This window comes from Primulina eburnea, chromosome 16, assembly GCF_022965805.1.
Source record: "Primulina eburnea isolate SZY01 chromosome 16, ASM2296580v1, whole genome shotgun sequence".
NCBI lineage: Eukaryota > Viridiplantae > Streptophyta > Magnoliopsida > Lamiales > Gesneriaceae > Primulina > Primulina eburnea.
Genome location: NC_133116.1, coordinates 3,814,742 through 3,829,866, shown reverse-complemented (window position 1 = coordinate 3,829,866; position 15,125 = coordinate 3,814,742). Strand labels below are relative to the sequence as shown.

At 37.7% G+C, this 15,125-nt stretch overlaps 2 protein-coding genes across 4 annotated transcripts; one reads left to right on the top strand and one right to left on the bottom strand.

Moving 5' to 3' along the window:
- Positions 1–216: 216 nt before the first annotated feature.
- LOC140817172 (vesicle-associated protein 2-1-like) lies at positions 217–2,382 on the bottom strand. Its single transcript, XM_073176805.1, has 7 exons — positions 2,140–2,382; positions 1,718–1,788; positions 1,549–1,630; positions 1,160–1,275; positions 927–1,037; positions 614–688; positions 217–483 (listed from the first exon to the last, which is right to left on the bottom strand). The coding sequence occupies exons 1-7, from the start codon at positions 2,192–2,194 to the stop codon at positions 349–351; spliced, it is 645 nt and encodes a 214-aa protein (XP_073032906.1). The 5' UTR covers positions 2,195–2,382; the 3' UTR covers positions 217–348.
- Positions 2,383–2,887: 505 nt separating this feature from the next.
- Positions 2,888–5,856, top strand: LOC140817086 (putative glycerol-3-phosphate transporter 4). 3 transcript variants are annotated; one of them, XM_073176666.1, is made up of 4 exons: positions 2,888–3,125; positions 3,238–4,277; positions 4,894–5,433; positions 5,541–5,856. In XM_073176666.1, the coding sequence occupies exons 2-4, from the start codon at positions 3,257–3,259 to the stop codon at positions 5,576–5,578; spliced, it is 1,599 nt and encodes a 532-aa protein (XP_073032767.1). In that variant the 5' UTR covers positions 2,888–3,125; positions 3,238–3,256; the 3' UTR covers positions 5,579–5,856. The 3 variants fall into 3 exon arrangements, with proteins under 3 accessions (XP_073032767.1, XP_073032766.1, XP_073032765.1); XM_073176665.1 differs by having other exon boundaries at positions 3,212–4,277; XM_073176664.1 differs by having other exon boundaries at positions 2,888–4,277.
- The last annotated feature ends 9,269 nt before the right edge of the window (positions 5,857–15,125 follow it).

Sequence of the window (15,125 nt, the reverse complement as noted above, 5' to 3'; positions counted from 1 at the left end):
AAGAGAAGTTGATTTTTTTCCTTTATTTATAATCTTTTCAAATGTGAGATTCTGTTTTTGATTTAATGCTTCATAAAAAGAATAATTTACGTCTCCCGTCATTGATTCATGCTTGTACTTCTGTTTTTTCAACCCAAGGCTGTTCCGGGATATTGCATTGAGCTGTGTAATCATGTTAAATTGTTAATGGCGTGCTTGTGAAAATTCTGTGGATAAACTAAATAAAGAATACGATTATGCGAACAAAAAATTAATTTATACAGGAGAAAACAAAACAAAAAAAATCAGACCCATCGATTCACAGGGTGACTACCACATAATACAAATTAACCAAGGCGAGATTTTGTCTTAATCTGTGGAAGGAGTTGACAGCAATAACTTTAAAAGGAACCCTGCTGTGATTCCTATCAGTCCCACGAGCAGAGAAAATTTGAGGGAGAACCCTTCAACGCCTCCCCGATTTCTTTTCCTCTTAAGAATTTCCTGCAAGTTAAGAAGATATATACGTAAAAGACTTGTATATACACCACCTGACTCACCACCTCTTGAAAAATCCGAGGTAGTATATATGCCCTAAGATTTTCTCTTTATACAATAGGAGTATAGTACAAACCAGGTCTTGCTGGAGCTGTTGAGTTTGCCTCACAGCTTTATCCCTCTCATCCTGAAGCCGTTGCAAGGCCTGGTCCTGCACACCATGATCACTCACAAAAATCAGCTCCCATTTTCTTTGAAGTGAAGATATGACTAATTAAGTAACAACTTCATTATTGTTTAGAATTAAATATGTAATCAATGGAGGAAATTAAACATGTTTTCAAATCTCTTCATCTACCCACACCACTTTAATAAGAGATTAAATGAATATGTAATAATTGATGAATGCAAGAATTCATATATTTAAAAGATAGATAATTTTAACTTACTGGATTGGTTTGTTTAATTCCATCATCCAATTTCTCAGAAGAAGTGTGAGGAGGCATGTACACAACTCTAAGCTTGCATTCCTCTAATGTTTTTTCACCCTCCTTGTTGAACTGTTGAAACAAAACAAATGTGGAGTTCATGTATAACTCACACATGGACGAACCGATCGAACAACTTCAGTCGAGCGAGACATAAGTTCGATTGATGTAGGAATGTGGAATCAGGTACTTACAGTATCTTGTGGAAGATCATCCACTTCTGTATTTGGAGGCACCACAGTGCTTTGAAGGAGAAACTTATCTTTACATTGCATTTCTGGAGGATATTCCTTCTGAGCTTGTAGAGTAACTGAACAAATCATCAATATTACATTATATTAATATAATGGGCAAATGATACATAAACAAATTACAATAATCATATAGCTTTTGAAACTATATATTTTGAAGCAAATTTCTAGTATATATATGATTGACAGACACATTGCTACAAAAATCAAATATTCAAAGTTGAAATCTTTTTCAATTTTTTTTTCTATCATAAATTAATCCACATGCAATTCTATAGATCCTTCACGCTTTAGTGAAGTGTAAAATGTTAAATGGTAATAATGAGAATCACCTCTTATGACACAGGAATCCCATGGATGAATTACACCATTGTTTGGTCTCACGTAATATTTCTTTGGAGAGGTTGTTTTCACCTAAAGTAAAAAATATAACTAAATATTATGGATTGAGAATAAAGTAATTTTACATACGAAAAATTGAACAAGAATCATATATAATACCTTGAATGCAACACAGTGTTCTGTGTTGTTTGTAACTTTAAGGTCACAATAACTTTGTTGCTCTAATTCAACTGATATAATGGAAAAAACAAATAGATAAAATATAACGACATTTACACACACACACATATCTATTCAAATCTATGAATAACAATAATATAACGAAAATTAAGATCACGAGACGACAGTTCAAGAATTTTCGAAGAATCATGTAATAGATCGAACACCGCGATAACCGAACTCGAACCGAATGGATCATGAAACTACTAGCTCGACTAATTGCATGTCCTAAATATTCTCATGCAATATGTAGCATGAACAGTAGTAACCAACGATTTACTAAATAATTTAGTCCATATATAACAACGAAAACAATAATCTCAATATGGAAAAAACAATTGCATGCAGAAGGAGAAAGGTACATTGAAATCTGAGCTCCTCCGGCCACACAGAGACCAATTTCTTAGCAACAGTCATCGTAGCTGAATAACAGGTTAATTAAAGTGTGAGTACGAGTGATCCCGGCAAATTAAAGATCAGATATAGTTAAAAAAGAAGAAGAAAATATTGAATGAAAGAATAATCACAAAACCAAGAGAGCTAATCAAAGAAACGAGAAATAAGGATCAAGTAGAATGCATGGAGCAGAAATAAATTATTTAGTTAATCGATTTTGGGTGGCGGAAAATGAATTACGCTTCCTCAAAAATTGCTGAGAGTAAGTAAATCATTTCCGAATATTTTTTGTTGTTGCTATTTTTAGTTTCTTCTTCAGTTTATGGAGGGGCCCATGGAGAGATGTAGATATATCAAAATATTTTTTATGATTTGTTAATTACTATCCATCTTTGCAATAAATATACAGGTGTTTTATGTGATAGGATTTTAAAATGACAAAAGTTCTGAATATAACGAATTTTTATTTGTGATACGGGTCAATCATATCGATATTCATAATAAAAAGTAATATTCTCAGTATAAAAAAGAATATTTTTTCATGGATGATCTAAATAAAAGATCTGTCTCACAAAATACGACCCGTGAGACCATCTCACGCAAATTTTGTTTATATGATTTTGATATGATACAGGTATTAACGATGTCGATGAGACACATGCGTGTGCAGCACGACCTTGCGATAAATGGTGAGACGTGTGAAGTCGCATTCCCAAATTCAATGTATGGGAAACTGTTCAGCCTCTCTCGTGGCACCTATTATCAGACCAACAGAATTCAACAGCCCTATATTGCTGCCACATGTCTCTCTCCTGCCCCCCTTCTCTCTCGTGAAACACTCATGCATCTTGGATCCCAGACACATGATCGAAAACGTGCCAAGAATAATCAACAGAAGATTCGTGGACGCTTTTGCTTCGTCTATTAGGTTCCGAATTGAGTCCGCTTTACGGTAACGCTTTGCTTTCCATTGAACATACGCTGGTTTGATGGGATTATTCTTTTTCTCCCAATAATGTTTTTTGTAATAAATTTCAGTTGATTTGAGGCATATATTTGTGTAGTGACGATTGAGTGAATGAAATGGGAGGAAACCCACCTGGGATTTCTCTTATTAGGAGCATTAGGGGGAGTGGTTGGACTCTGAGCACATACAGATACGTTGTTTTGATTGTTACTTTCATAGCTTATACTTCCTATCACGCTTCAAGAAAACCTAGTAGCATAGTCAAGAGTGTTCTTCATCCGGAGCCAAACGGTAACTCGATCAGCTTTCGACCTTGGCCGGTTGGCAATCTGTTTGTCAAGAACGAGTTGATGGTGATGAGTGACGGGGATACGATTAAGAAAAACATGGGTTGGGTTCCGTTCAATGGAAAGGATGGTACGTGGAAGTTGGGAGTGATTGATGTCGCGTTTCTTTCTTGTTATTCTCTGGGAATGTACGTGGCTGGGCATTTAGGTGACACATTGGACCTACGGTTATTCTTGACCACGGGTATGGTTGGGAGTGGTACTTTTGTGGCGTTGTTTGGGATGGGTTATTTCTTTGATGTCCATGTGTTTTGGTTTTATCTGGCGATGCAAATGGTCGCGGGCTTGTTCCAGGCTACTGGTTGGCCTTCCGTAGTCGCTGTTATAGGCAATTGGTTTGGGAAAAGGAAGAGAGGACTTATAATGGGTATTTGGAATGCACATACTTCGGTTGGTAATATTGCCGGATCGTTGCTTGCGGCCGGTGTTCTACAGTATGGATGGGGTTGGGCTTTTATCCTTCCAGGCGCATTTATATTCATGAGTGGGATAATTGTATACTTATTTTTGCCTGCTTACCCAGAGGAGGTTGGATTCCCTAGACTTAATGGTCCATCATCCGAGTTTGTAGCGGTACCGGAAGATGAAGAAGCTCAGATGTCGGAAAAGTGTGCTGAGGGAAATGAGGTGAATGGCAGAAATCAGGCCAATTCTGGAAATAGAAGAAGTGTTGGACTCCTTGAAGCTTGTTCAATACCGGGAGTTATTCCCTTTGCACTTTGTCTCTTTTTTGCAAAGATGGTTGCATACACGTTTCTTTATTGGTTGCCGTTCTACCTTAGCCAGACTGGTATTTCTAAGCTCTTCACTTGACGAATATCTTATTATGCCCTTGATATGTGTTGGCATTTCTATGCAATTTCCGTCATTTTTAATCAATGTGAATCCAATATGTATAGGGAGAAGCTCTCTATATGTACAACCAACTTCCAAAGCTATAAGCTATCATAACAAATAAATCTAAACTTGGGAACTTCTTTGTTTTGGTTTTAACCTATCATTCCAAACACAACACTTTTTGCCTCTGTTTTTAGTTTTTTTAGTTATTTGGAGAATAGTTGGGATATATTGTCTTGATACAACTACTTGTTTCAGCAAAGTTACAAGTGAAAATCCCCTAAGACCAAAATTGGAGACGCAAGAATTGAACACATTTGATGTAATTGACTAGTTGATTAGGAAATAGGATGCCTTGAGGACTCAAAATAAATTGTTGAAGGATACTAGCTAAAGTGTCACTTTGTTTCTCTTTGTTTTATTTGAATGACCTCTCGTTCTATGCTCGTTTGACTGTTAAACATATATATTTTTGGAAATGCATCTGTGAATGATTCTGAGCTAGTTATAATTCTTCTTGTTGTTTGTTTGTCAATGTCTTAACTGGTTTCTTGACACGATGATTACAGCCATTGAGGGACACTATATGTCAGTGAAGACGGCTGGAAATCTTTCAACTCTATTTGATGTCGGAGGAATATTTGGTGGAATTCTTGCTGGTTATATTTCTGATAAACTAAAAGCTCGGGCTACCACAGCTGCCAGCTTCATGTATGCTGCGATCCCGTCAATGCTTCTATACCGTAGATATGGAAGCACATCAAAGGCTGTTAACATTTTGCTTATGATGATAGCTGGTCTGTTTGTAAACGGGCCATATGCACTAATCACAACCGCAGTCTCTGCTGATCTCGGCACTCATAGTTCTTTAAAAGGAAATTCTCGAGCACTTGCTACGGTTACGGCCATCATTGATGGTACGGGTTCTCTGGGTGCTGCCCTAGGCCCTCTTTTGACCGGATTTCTTTCATCCATTGGATGGGATGCAGTTTTCTTGATGCTCATAATTGGTGCCTTTGCAGCCGGTCTGCTTTTATCTCATCTAGTTCTGATCGAATTAAGAGAAAAAGTGACCAAACAGCTAGACAAGAAACGCAAAAATCTCACAGGTAGATTATGCTTCTAGCTCATGGTCCTTGGGTTTTGCTGGAGTATGATAATCCTATTGCGAGAATCCATTGTTACTTTCTTGAAGTTTTTCTTTTTGTTGTTGCAGGGCCTGCATCCAATCCCCTTTTGAATGACCAAGGCTGATGGACTTAAGATGGCAATCTTTCTTCGGAGTGAATAAAAAGATTCAAGAGTTTTGTTCAATAATTTGCCGCGAAACAATAAATACCACTGCATGGTTACGGTGGTTGAACATGCTATGCTGCAACAGTTCATCAAGAAATCCTTCGACTATGCTTGTATGAAATATACATACACTTTTGATATTGCTCTGTTCGTTCTCGATTGTTCTTCGAGCATAGGAAATACACGTGATTTATATAGGTTTCTGTGTATCATCATCCACCAATATCGTGTTATTATTACTGTTTGTTTGATTTGACATTAAGTTTAAGTTTGTAGTTCCACATTGTTGAATAAATTGATTCATCCGAGTGATTATAATTTAGCAATTCATTACATATTATTTACTGTTATACATGAAGTTCGTGAGAGGAGATAAGCTCGCTACCTCCACTACTCAAATAACAAGGAAGCAAATAGTTGATCGTGTTATTTTTTGCTCTTAACCTTATTTCGTTGGATCGCATATGGTGTATCGGAAAAATTCAACAAGTTAACGATCTAAAACTTAAAATTGGACAAGTTCTACTGTCAACTGAACAAGTTCTTTTTGGAAACAAAATTTAGAATTAATATCTTTTACCTTTGATTTAGAGAGTGATGGATATTTTAAGAAGTGAACATCCTTCTTAGTAGCGGGGTCGGGAGAAAGAATAGGAAAGGCAATTTCGTTATATTTCTGACCAGGGACAGGCCTTATCACAAGAATATTTTTTCGATTAGGACGGTAAATCTGAAAAGACAAATTGCCTATCTTTTCTTTCATCTTGGGAGAAATACGATCGGAAGGAGCTAATTCAAACCCCTCCGATAAAATAAGAACAGCCCCTACATTCAAACCCTTTTTTTTTTACCATTAGCAAAAACTTGTTTCACTTGCTTATCATAAGGAATTCGAACAACTGCTTCAAATACAGTATCAGGAAGTACCGTTTGTGGAACCTCAATATCCACGGATGTGTATATATATATATATATATATATATATATGTGTGTGTGTGTGTGTGTGTGTGTGTATATATATATATATATATGTGTGTGTGTGTGTATATATATATATATATTATTTTTTTCAATGTAAAAGAAAAAAGATTCATTAAATTATAAATTTATTGCGTTGGAGCAGCACCAACGAATTGGCAGCAAAGTATCTCCATTACATACCCTTTTTTTAGTTTAGTGCATTCTCTTTGGAGGACAGGCTTCAAGAATGTTTGGATATAAAAAAAGCCATCCATGCCTTGAATATTTTGTATTCTGGGTTATTTCTATTCAAATTCGAATAGTTTTCCCACAACCTCGAATTCTTTTGAATTTAATTCCGAAGATCCAATTGGATCTATTCTCTCTGATACAGTACATGCAAATTTGTAGCAGTTTGTTTTTCGATGGAAGAAAATATCGAGAATGGTTGGATGATGAGATATTAAAGTTAGATACAAGTATTTATAGAACACAATGTTACCATAATTATATATTCGATATGAGGAAGAAATCTATGAGGAATGAGATTCGAATAATTAATCCAGACAGTTTTAAAAAATCATATTTGTAAAAATCTGATTATGAGAATTTGATTGTTAATGGGATTCTAATGGCTATGAGGAAGAAATCTATGAGGAATGAGATTCTAATGACTGATTAAATTGTAAATAAGGTAAATAATTAATTCAGACAGTTTTAAAAAAAAATCATATTTTTATTAATGTAGAGATCTGATTATGAGAATTTGATTGTTAATATCTGATTGGATAAACACAAATTAACTCACGTGTAAAGGTAATATAAAATCTGAATAATAAATAACTAATTCAAAATAAAATATAAGTATACAGGGAAAAATAGATGGTTTTGTTTTGTTTTTGTTTTTGTTTTTTTAAAAATTATACTTATGAACTGAAGCACTGGCATATCAAATGAAAATATGGATATAAAGAAGATAATTAATGTATTCAAAATATCTTGAAATAATGAAGTTTTATATGGGAGTTTCAAAATTATAAAATTATCTAAAAATGACCATTGAAAAGATATATATCAATCAATTAATACCACGATAAATTAACTAATTTACTTGATAATATGTAGTTATTTTATTCTTATTTTTATTTTACAAAAATACAACATTATAGATTTATATTTATAATATTATTTCTGAGCTATCAATTCTGTAGGCATGACCATTGAAAAAAAAATATATATATATACATCAATCTATTAAATCCACGGGAAAATAGATAATTTACAAGATAATATGTAGTTATTTTAGAATACATATTCCTATTTTTATTTTATATAAATGCATATTTATAGTTTATATTTATAATACTATTTTTGAGCAATCAATTAATGATAATGTCCAAGCAAATTCATCTCATATTCTCCAATCTAATATAAAAATCGAACTAAACAACAAAATCCAACTTTATATTTTCCAAAAATCACGGTGAGATTCAGTACCAAATGAAAAATAGAATTTTAAATTTCTAACAATTTATCTAACCATACCAAGATGCTCATCATTCTTGAGACAGCGCCGTAGCGTTACAGAGAGGGCAAACATTCTTCTGTTGCAGCCAACGTTTGATGCAATGTATGTGATATTCATGGCCGCAGTTCAAAGTCGCAATCGTCTCATCGTCGTTTTCGCTTTGGTACAGGCACACAACGCATATATTGTCTTGTATCTGATCTTCCTCTCTACTTCTCCTTGTTTTCAAGTCTTTGTATCTTTCGTTGTCTTGCGATCTATTCTGATCAATTATGTAGTCGGGGGCTGTAGCAGTTTCTTGAACATCATCATCTGAGAACCATTCCCAATCCTCAAATTCTTCCACAAGATCAAAATCATCGATGATCAGGTGATGATCGATTTCCTGAAAATACGCGGCGTGTGGATTGAAAAACGAAGTAGTATGCATCGGATTGATGGTGGAATAATAAACAGGATAAGAATTTCTTGCAGCATGGCCAAGCATATTCAAGTAAAGTTGCTCTTGATGAATGTTCCACTGCAGAGAACTCGTAGGAGCATGATTCATGTAGTAACTATCATAAGTTGGATCCGGATATCGGCCGGGGTTGTTGGTATGGTATCGCACCACCATGTCGACAACAGACGACGGAGCAATCCTCCGTAGGTCACTAAACGGAATCTGAAAGTAAGCGGGAAGATAATCCATTGCTTGCGGCTGAGAGAGAAATGTCATTTGAAGCAACATATGTTTTCTTGAATAGTCGGATGAGAGATTTATGTGAGATATAAGCTACTATTTATTGAAAACAATGTTACCATAATTTAAATCATTCCAATTGGAATAGGATACGATAGGCTAGAATACCTTTAGGAATGGGATTTTAATTCTTGATTCAAATTTTAAATAAGGTAAATTAATTAATGAAGGCAGTTATAAAAATCAAATTTCATGCATTTCTTGATCCAAATTATTGCGATATGTTTTTATTTGTGCTTTATTTTGATTCAAGTTGACTCAAACGAGATAACTTGACGAATGACTCAAATTCATAAATTGATTTAGATAAGAGTCTAAAAATTAACGGTATTTTTGTTTTTCAAAAATATCTCAAAACTTTCGGGTGCTCTTCGTCAAATTGATCTATCAAGAAATCCTAATAGACAAAAAAACTGTAATGTGTTTTCCCTCAGTTTGTAGATACTTATGACGACAAAGATAATCTGAAAAATGGCACAAGTCTTGTATCGTCGAGTCGCTAAGGAAGACGCCGACGAGGGAGAATATATACACAGTTCCGGTCCATTTGCTCACGTTGTTGGCTCCATCAGCGTTGTCTTGTTGCAAACCCTAGTGAGGAATAACACTAAGTTTCTTAAAAAAAACTTGTTTTGTTCGCGAGCCAGTTTCATTGGTATACTACGAGTTAATTATGAGATTGACTACATGGATATCAGTTCACATTTCTTAAAAAAAAAATCTTGTTACAATATACTAGACATAAGTATTAAACGAACTAATTTTGGTTTACAAAATATATGTAAAAATATTATCATTTATCAATTATCTAATATTTTCTATATGTAATATAAAAAGGATAATATCATATACCTTTATATTTCCATATAGTTTTTTTTTATATATAAAACCATATATTGTTTAAATTCATGTAACATTAAATTTTTCTTCATTTTCATTTTTTAATTCATTTCAGTGTTGTTCGATAAAATTATTAGGAAAAATAATTGATACCCTTGTAAGAGCCCGGGTCATGGATGACCCGGAATATCAAATGGATTCCCAAATCCGAGTAAGTCTGCAGGTGGATTCTTCTGGAGCCGGGCAGGTGCAAGCCCATGCTCTACTCTCCGGGCAGTCATAGGCCCGGGCTCTTGTATAAATCTCCAGGGAGGCATTCTACCCGGCCACCTCGATATGAGCACCGCACTCGAGTATACTAGCAGAATAGGATGTGGGCGACTGTCCCATCTCTGACACCGTGCCGATGAGTTGACATGTCAGAATATAGGGTGTGCTCAGCCGTCCTACTATAATTAGTAGCTAGGTAGCACGGAGAACGAGGTCATCATTACTTTTTCTACTATAAATATCAGGTTCTCTCCTTACATTTACATTCATTCATTCATTCACACCAATATCACAGCCATCACTTGGCTACATTGGTTTTATTGTTTGAGTACCCTGCTGACTTAAGCATCGGAGTGGCCACGCCGGGGACCCCCTCCGGCGCCCATTCACGTGGTTGTTTTTCTTATTGGCAGATCTTTCAAAAGCAAACGAAGAATCTCCCTTCCAGTTCGCCGTCTTAGCTCATATTTCTTCCCGTATTCTTGATAGCTTACCCGGTAGAGTTCCCGACCCGACTCGTCCATTTCACCCGGGTGGCATCATTGGCGCCGTCTGTGGGAACTTGAGCTCAAGACGTAGATATGGTTTCCATTCGAAGCAAGTCCGACCTTGCTCAGCACCACAGTAAGCCCAACTCTGCTTGACAAACATAGAAGTCCGACCAGCTCGGCATTCAGATCTTATATGTGAATTTTATATGAGCTCGAAGCTCAGCAGTTGTTCCGGATTGACGAGGAAGAGCAAATAATCCAAATTCTCATATTACACAAGCTTGATCGTGACATTTGGTTGCAAGGTTTCATATATCTCGAAACTGGGTCTTGCTTGCTTGATTCTACATCACGATTTCTCCCATCTTTGCTATCGGGCCTTTTGGCTATCAGGCCTCTACATCTCTGTAAAAGGGGCTAAATGAAAGGAGAGTTTTATGGGTACTCTTGTCAATCGGCAGGTTGGAGCTTCTATACTTCTCAACCTTGGGAATTTATCAAGTTTATCGGAAAAGACTCATTACTACCTTCATCTATGGATGTCGTAGCAGGGAAGATTTAAAACTTTGTTCTTTATGTATCTTAATATTACAGTTGTTTTTCGCCTTATATTTAACTTATCAATATGCTTAAGGATGTTCAATGCTTGCAAACTTGCTATATTTTTTGAGTTGTTAACATCGGGCTCGGGATGCGCTACATATCTTCCTACATGCCTTGTCTACGGTTATAACTCATGTCCTTTTATTATTGGGCACTTTAGCTCGAGATGAAACTTCGACTTCCAGCTCCGTGCAGCGCCTCAGTGCATTTTGCTATGCTCGGTGATTATTCTATTTAATTGACAGTGGCTTACTCTACTGATCATTATCGATTATTGATAATCTATTAGCAACAACTGCTTGGTTTTCTCGATTTTGAATGCATCGGACCTCTAACTTCGCGGTCCATGATGGGGTCTGGTATGTCAACTGACTTGTGGTAGATTTTAATACAATCAACGGAGGAAATTTCAGCTAGCGCTTCTTTGGGATCCATTAATTGCATCAACAGCCACTCTACATGGCTTCCATAGCTCCCCCCATTGAGTTGCGACACACACAATTGGCATCAGCCGAGAAACATGGTTATATCATCTTTATTTCTTGGATATCTCGATATTAGCTCAACATCTTAGGTGCTCCTTCATTCCCAGTTCGTTACTGCTGAGTTTGGTGCAATTTCACGAAGATAAGTTGCATCCCTTTTATCTAATTAATAAAATCGAGTGTTATGCGTATTTATCAATTATGCTCAGTCATAATTTTTAACTGAAAGTGTTTAAGATATATCATAACTAGCCTTTCTTTATGCTTGGGATTTTATCGGTATGAGAGCTGGAATGTTTGGTGATGGATTTCTTATATCGGGCCATGTGATTACATTGGATTCCTACTCCTTGGTATGTTGGCTTGGATATTTCTACAGCTCGAACATACAATCTAGCAGTAAATCCCACTCTGTTTGGAAAACCTACAAGTCTGACCAGCTCGGCACTCAGATATTATATGTGGATTTTATATGGGGTCAAAGCTCAGCAGCTATTCTGGATTGGCGTGGAAGAGCATTTGCAATGCACTCAGTAGCATACAGCTGTGAGAAGCAGATTATCTTAAGTCCGGGAGATACGAGGCCCCGGCACATTCTCTTAAATCCGGGAGATACGAGGCCCCGGCACATTCTCTTAAGTCCGGGAGATACGAGGCCCCGGCATATTCTCTTAAGTCTCGGAGGTACGAAGGCCAGGGCTCCGCACCCTGGTTATCTATTAAGTCCAGGGATCCGTACCCTGGCTCGGGGCTCCGTACCTCGACCATTTATGAAGGCCAGGGCACCACACCCTGGTTATCTATTAAGTCCAGGGATCCGTACCCTGGCTCGGGGCTCCGTACCTCGACCATTTATGAAGGCCAGGGCACCACACCCTGGTTATCTATTAAGTCCAGGGATCCGTACCCTGGCTCGGGGCTCCGTACCTCGACCATTCATGAAGCCCAGGCTCCGCGCCTTGGTTATTTATAAGCCCAGGATTCTCACACCTGGCTCGGGGCTCCGTACCTCGACCATTTATGAAGGCCAGGGCACCACACCCTGGTTATCTATTAAGTCCAGGGATCCGTACCCTGGCTCGGGGCTCCGTACCCCGACCATTCATGAAGGCCCAGGCTCCGCGCCTTGGTTATTTATAAGCCCAGGGTTCTTAAACCTGGCTCGGGGCTTCGTACCTCGACCATTGATGAAGGCCAGGGCTCCGCACCCTGGTTATCTATTAAGTCCAGGGATCCGTACCCTGGCTCGGGGCTCCGTACCCCGACCATTCATGAAGGCCCAAGCTCCGCGCCTTGGTTATTTATAAGCCCAGGGTTCTCAAACCTGGCTCGGGGCTTCGTACCTCGACCATTGATGAAGGCCAGGGCTCCGCACCCTGGTTATCTATTAAGTCCAGGGATCCGTACCCTGGCTCGGGGCTCCGTACCTCGACCATTTATGAAGGTCAGGGCTCCGCACCCTGGTTATCTATTAAGTCCAGGGATCCGTACCCTGGCTCGGGGCTCCGTACCTCGACCATTCATGAAGCCCAGGCTCCGCGCCTTGGTTATTTATAAGCCCAGGGTTCTCAAACCTGGCTCGGGGCTCCGCACCTCGACCATTCCCAAGTCTCGGGACATGCTCCCCGGCCCAAGGCTCCGCGCCTTGGTTATTTATAAGCCCAGGGTTCTCAAACCTGGCTCGGAGCTCCGTACCTCGACCATTCCTAAGTCCGGGAGATATGAGGCCCTGTCATCTTATGCAAAGACCGGGAGGCACAAGGCCCCGGCATCTTATCTCAAGTCCATGAGACACGAGACTCCGGCATTTTATCTCATTTCTGGGAGACATGAAGCCTCCGATGCTTTTATAGAACAAAATTGATTGTCTCTTTGGGAATCCAAGCATGACTGATCGGGACAGCGAGTATGACTCTAGCCCGACTATTTAAGGGATGTGTGATGATACCCTTGTAAGAGCCCGGGTCATGGATGACCCGGAATATCAAATGGATTCCCAAATCCGAGTAAGTCTGCAGGTGGATTCTTCTGGAGCCGGGCAGGTGCAAGCCCATGCTCTACTCTCCGGGCAGTCATAGGCCCGGGCTCTTGTATAAATCTCCAGAGAGGCATTCTACCCGGCCACCTCGATATGAGCACCGCACTCGAGTATACTAGCAGAATAGGATGTGGGCGACTGTCCCATCTCTGACACCGTGCCGATGAGTTGACATGTCAGAATATAGGGTGTGCTCAGCCGTCCTACTATAATTAGTAGCTAGGTAGCACGGAGAACGAGGTCATCATTACTTTTTCTACTATAAATATCAGGTTCTCTCTTTACATTTACATTCATTCATTCATTCACACCAATATCACAGCCATCACTTGGCTACATTGATTTTATTGCTTGAGTACCCTGCTGACTTAAGCATCGGAGTGGCCACGCCGGGGACCCCCTCCGGCGCCCATTCACGTGGTTGTTTTTCTTATTGGCAGATCTTTCAAAAGCAAACGAAGAATCTCCCTTCCAGTTCGCCGTCTTAGCTCATATTTCTTCCCGTATTCTTGATAGCTTACCCGGTAGAGTTCCCGACCCGACTCGTCCATTTCACCCGGGTGGCATCAATAATGTTGTTGTCCAATAACTTGTTTGATTTTAAGTTTTAATCAGCTATGTTTTCCAAAATTTGGTTTGAGTACACAACTTTTAATTTTCGATTATTTTAATCAAATCGCTAATATAACATCAGACAAATCGAAAAAGTTAACAATATTATATATCACTCCAGTAATTTTCGATATCAAGTCGATATTTTCCAGTATCACATCAATATTTTCTGAATTTTTTTTGAAAAATTAATAAACCAAAACACAAAATAAAATTAAAAAAAAAAAGGTTAAAGGATCAAACAAGTCTGATGATCATAAAATCAAAAAGTTTGCAATCTCAAATTTGGCCTCCACCTATTAATATTGTTGGCTTTCACACTCTAGATCGAGATATACTAGAATTTGAAAGCATTTATATCTCTTGGCGATTGTGAGCTTGTTTTACTTTATTAGAATTTGAGATATTTTTATTAAATTAATAGTTATTTGTCAGAAATGGAATTTACCATTCGACAAAGTTAATCCATTTTTATCAAATTATGATTTCAAATATCTCCTTGCATCGCTCACACGATACATTGTACAAGTGCCTTTTCCGGGAAGAAAATGTGAGTTTCGGTAGGTAGGGAGAAATTAAAGATTAAATAATATAAATATAGTAATTATATATATGTATTTATTAATTTATTCAGTATCCAAATCTAGTTTTTTTCCCCTTATAAAACAAGGGATAACTAATCAAATAACATTGATCAAATATTTAATTTTTCTAATAAAAAAACCTGTAATTTTGTTCGTATATATTTATTTCTATACAATTTTGGTAATCTATATAGTCCGCTTTCAGATTTAGTCATGTATCTTTAATTTTAGTCAATTTGTTCGGAAATACTAATATGACATTGTCATACATAAGTTTTATGTCGAAGCCACATAGATTCTACATTGATGCAGTACCGATCTTAATAATTTGTTGGTCTGAGTCTAATTTTAA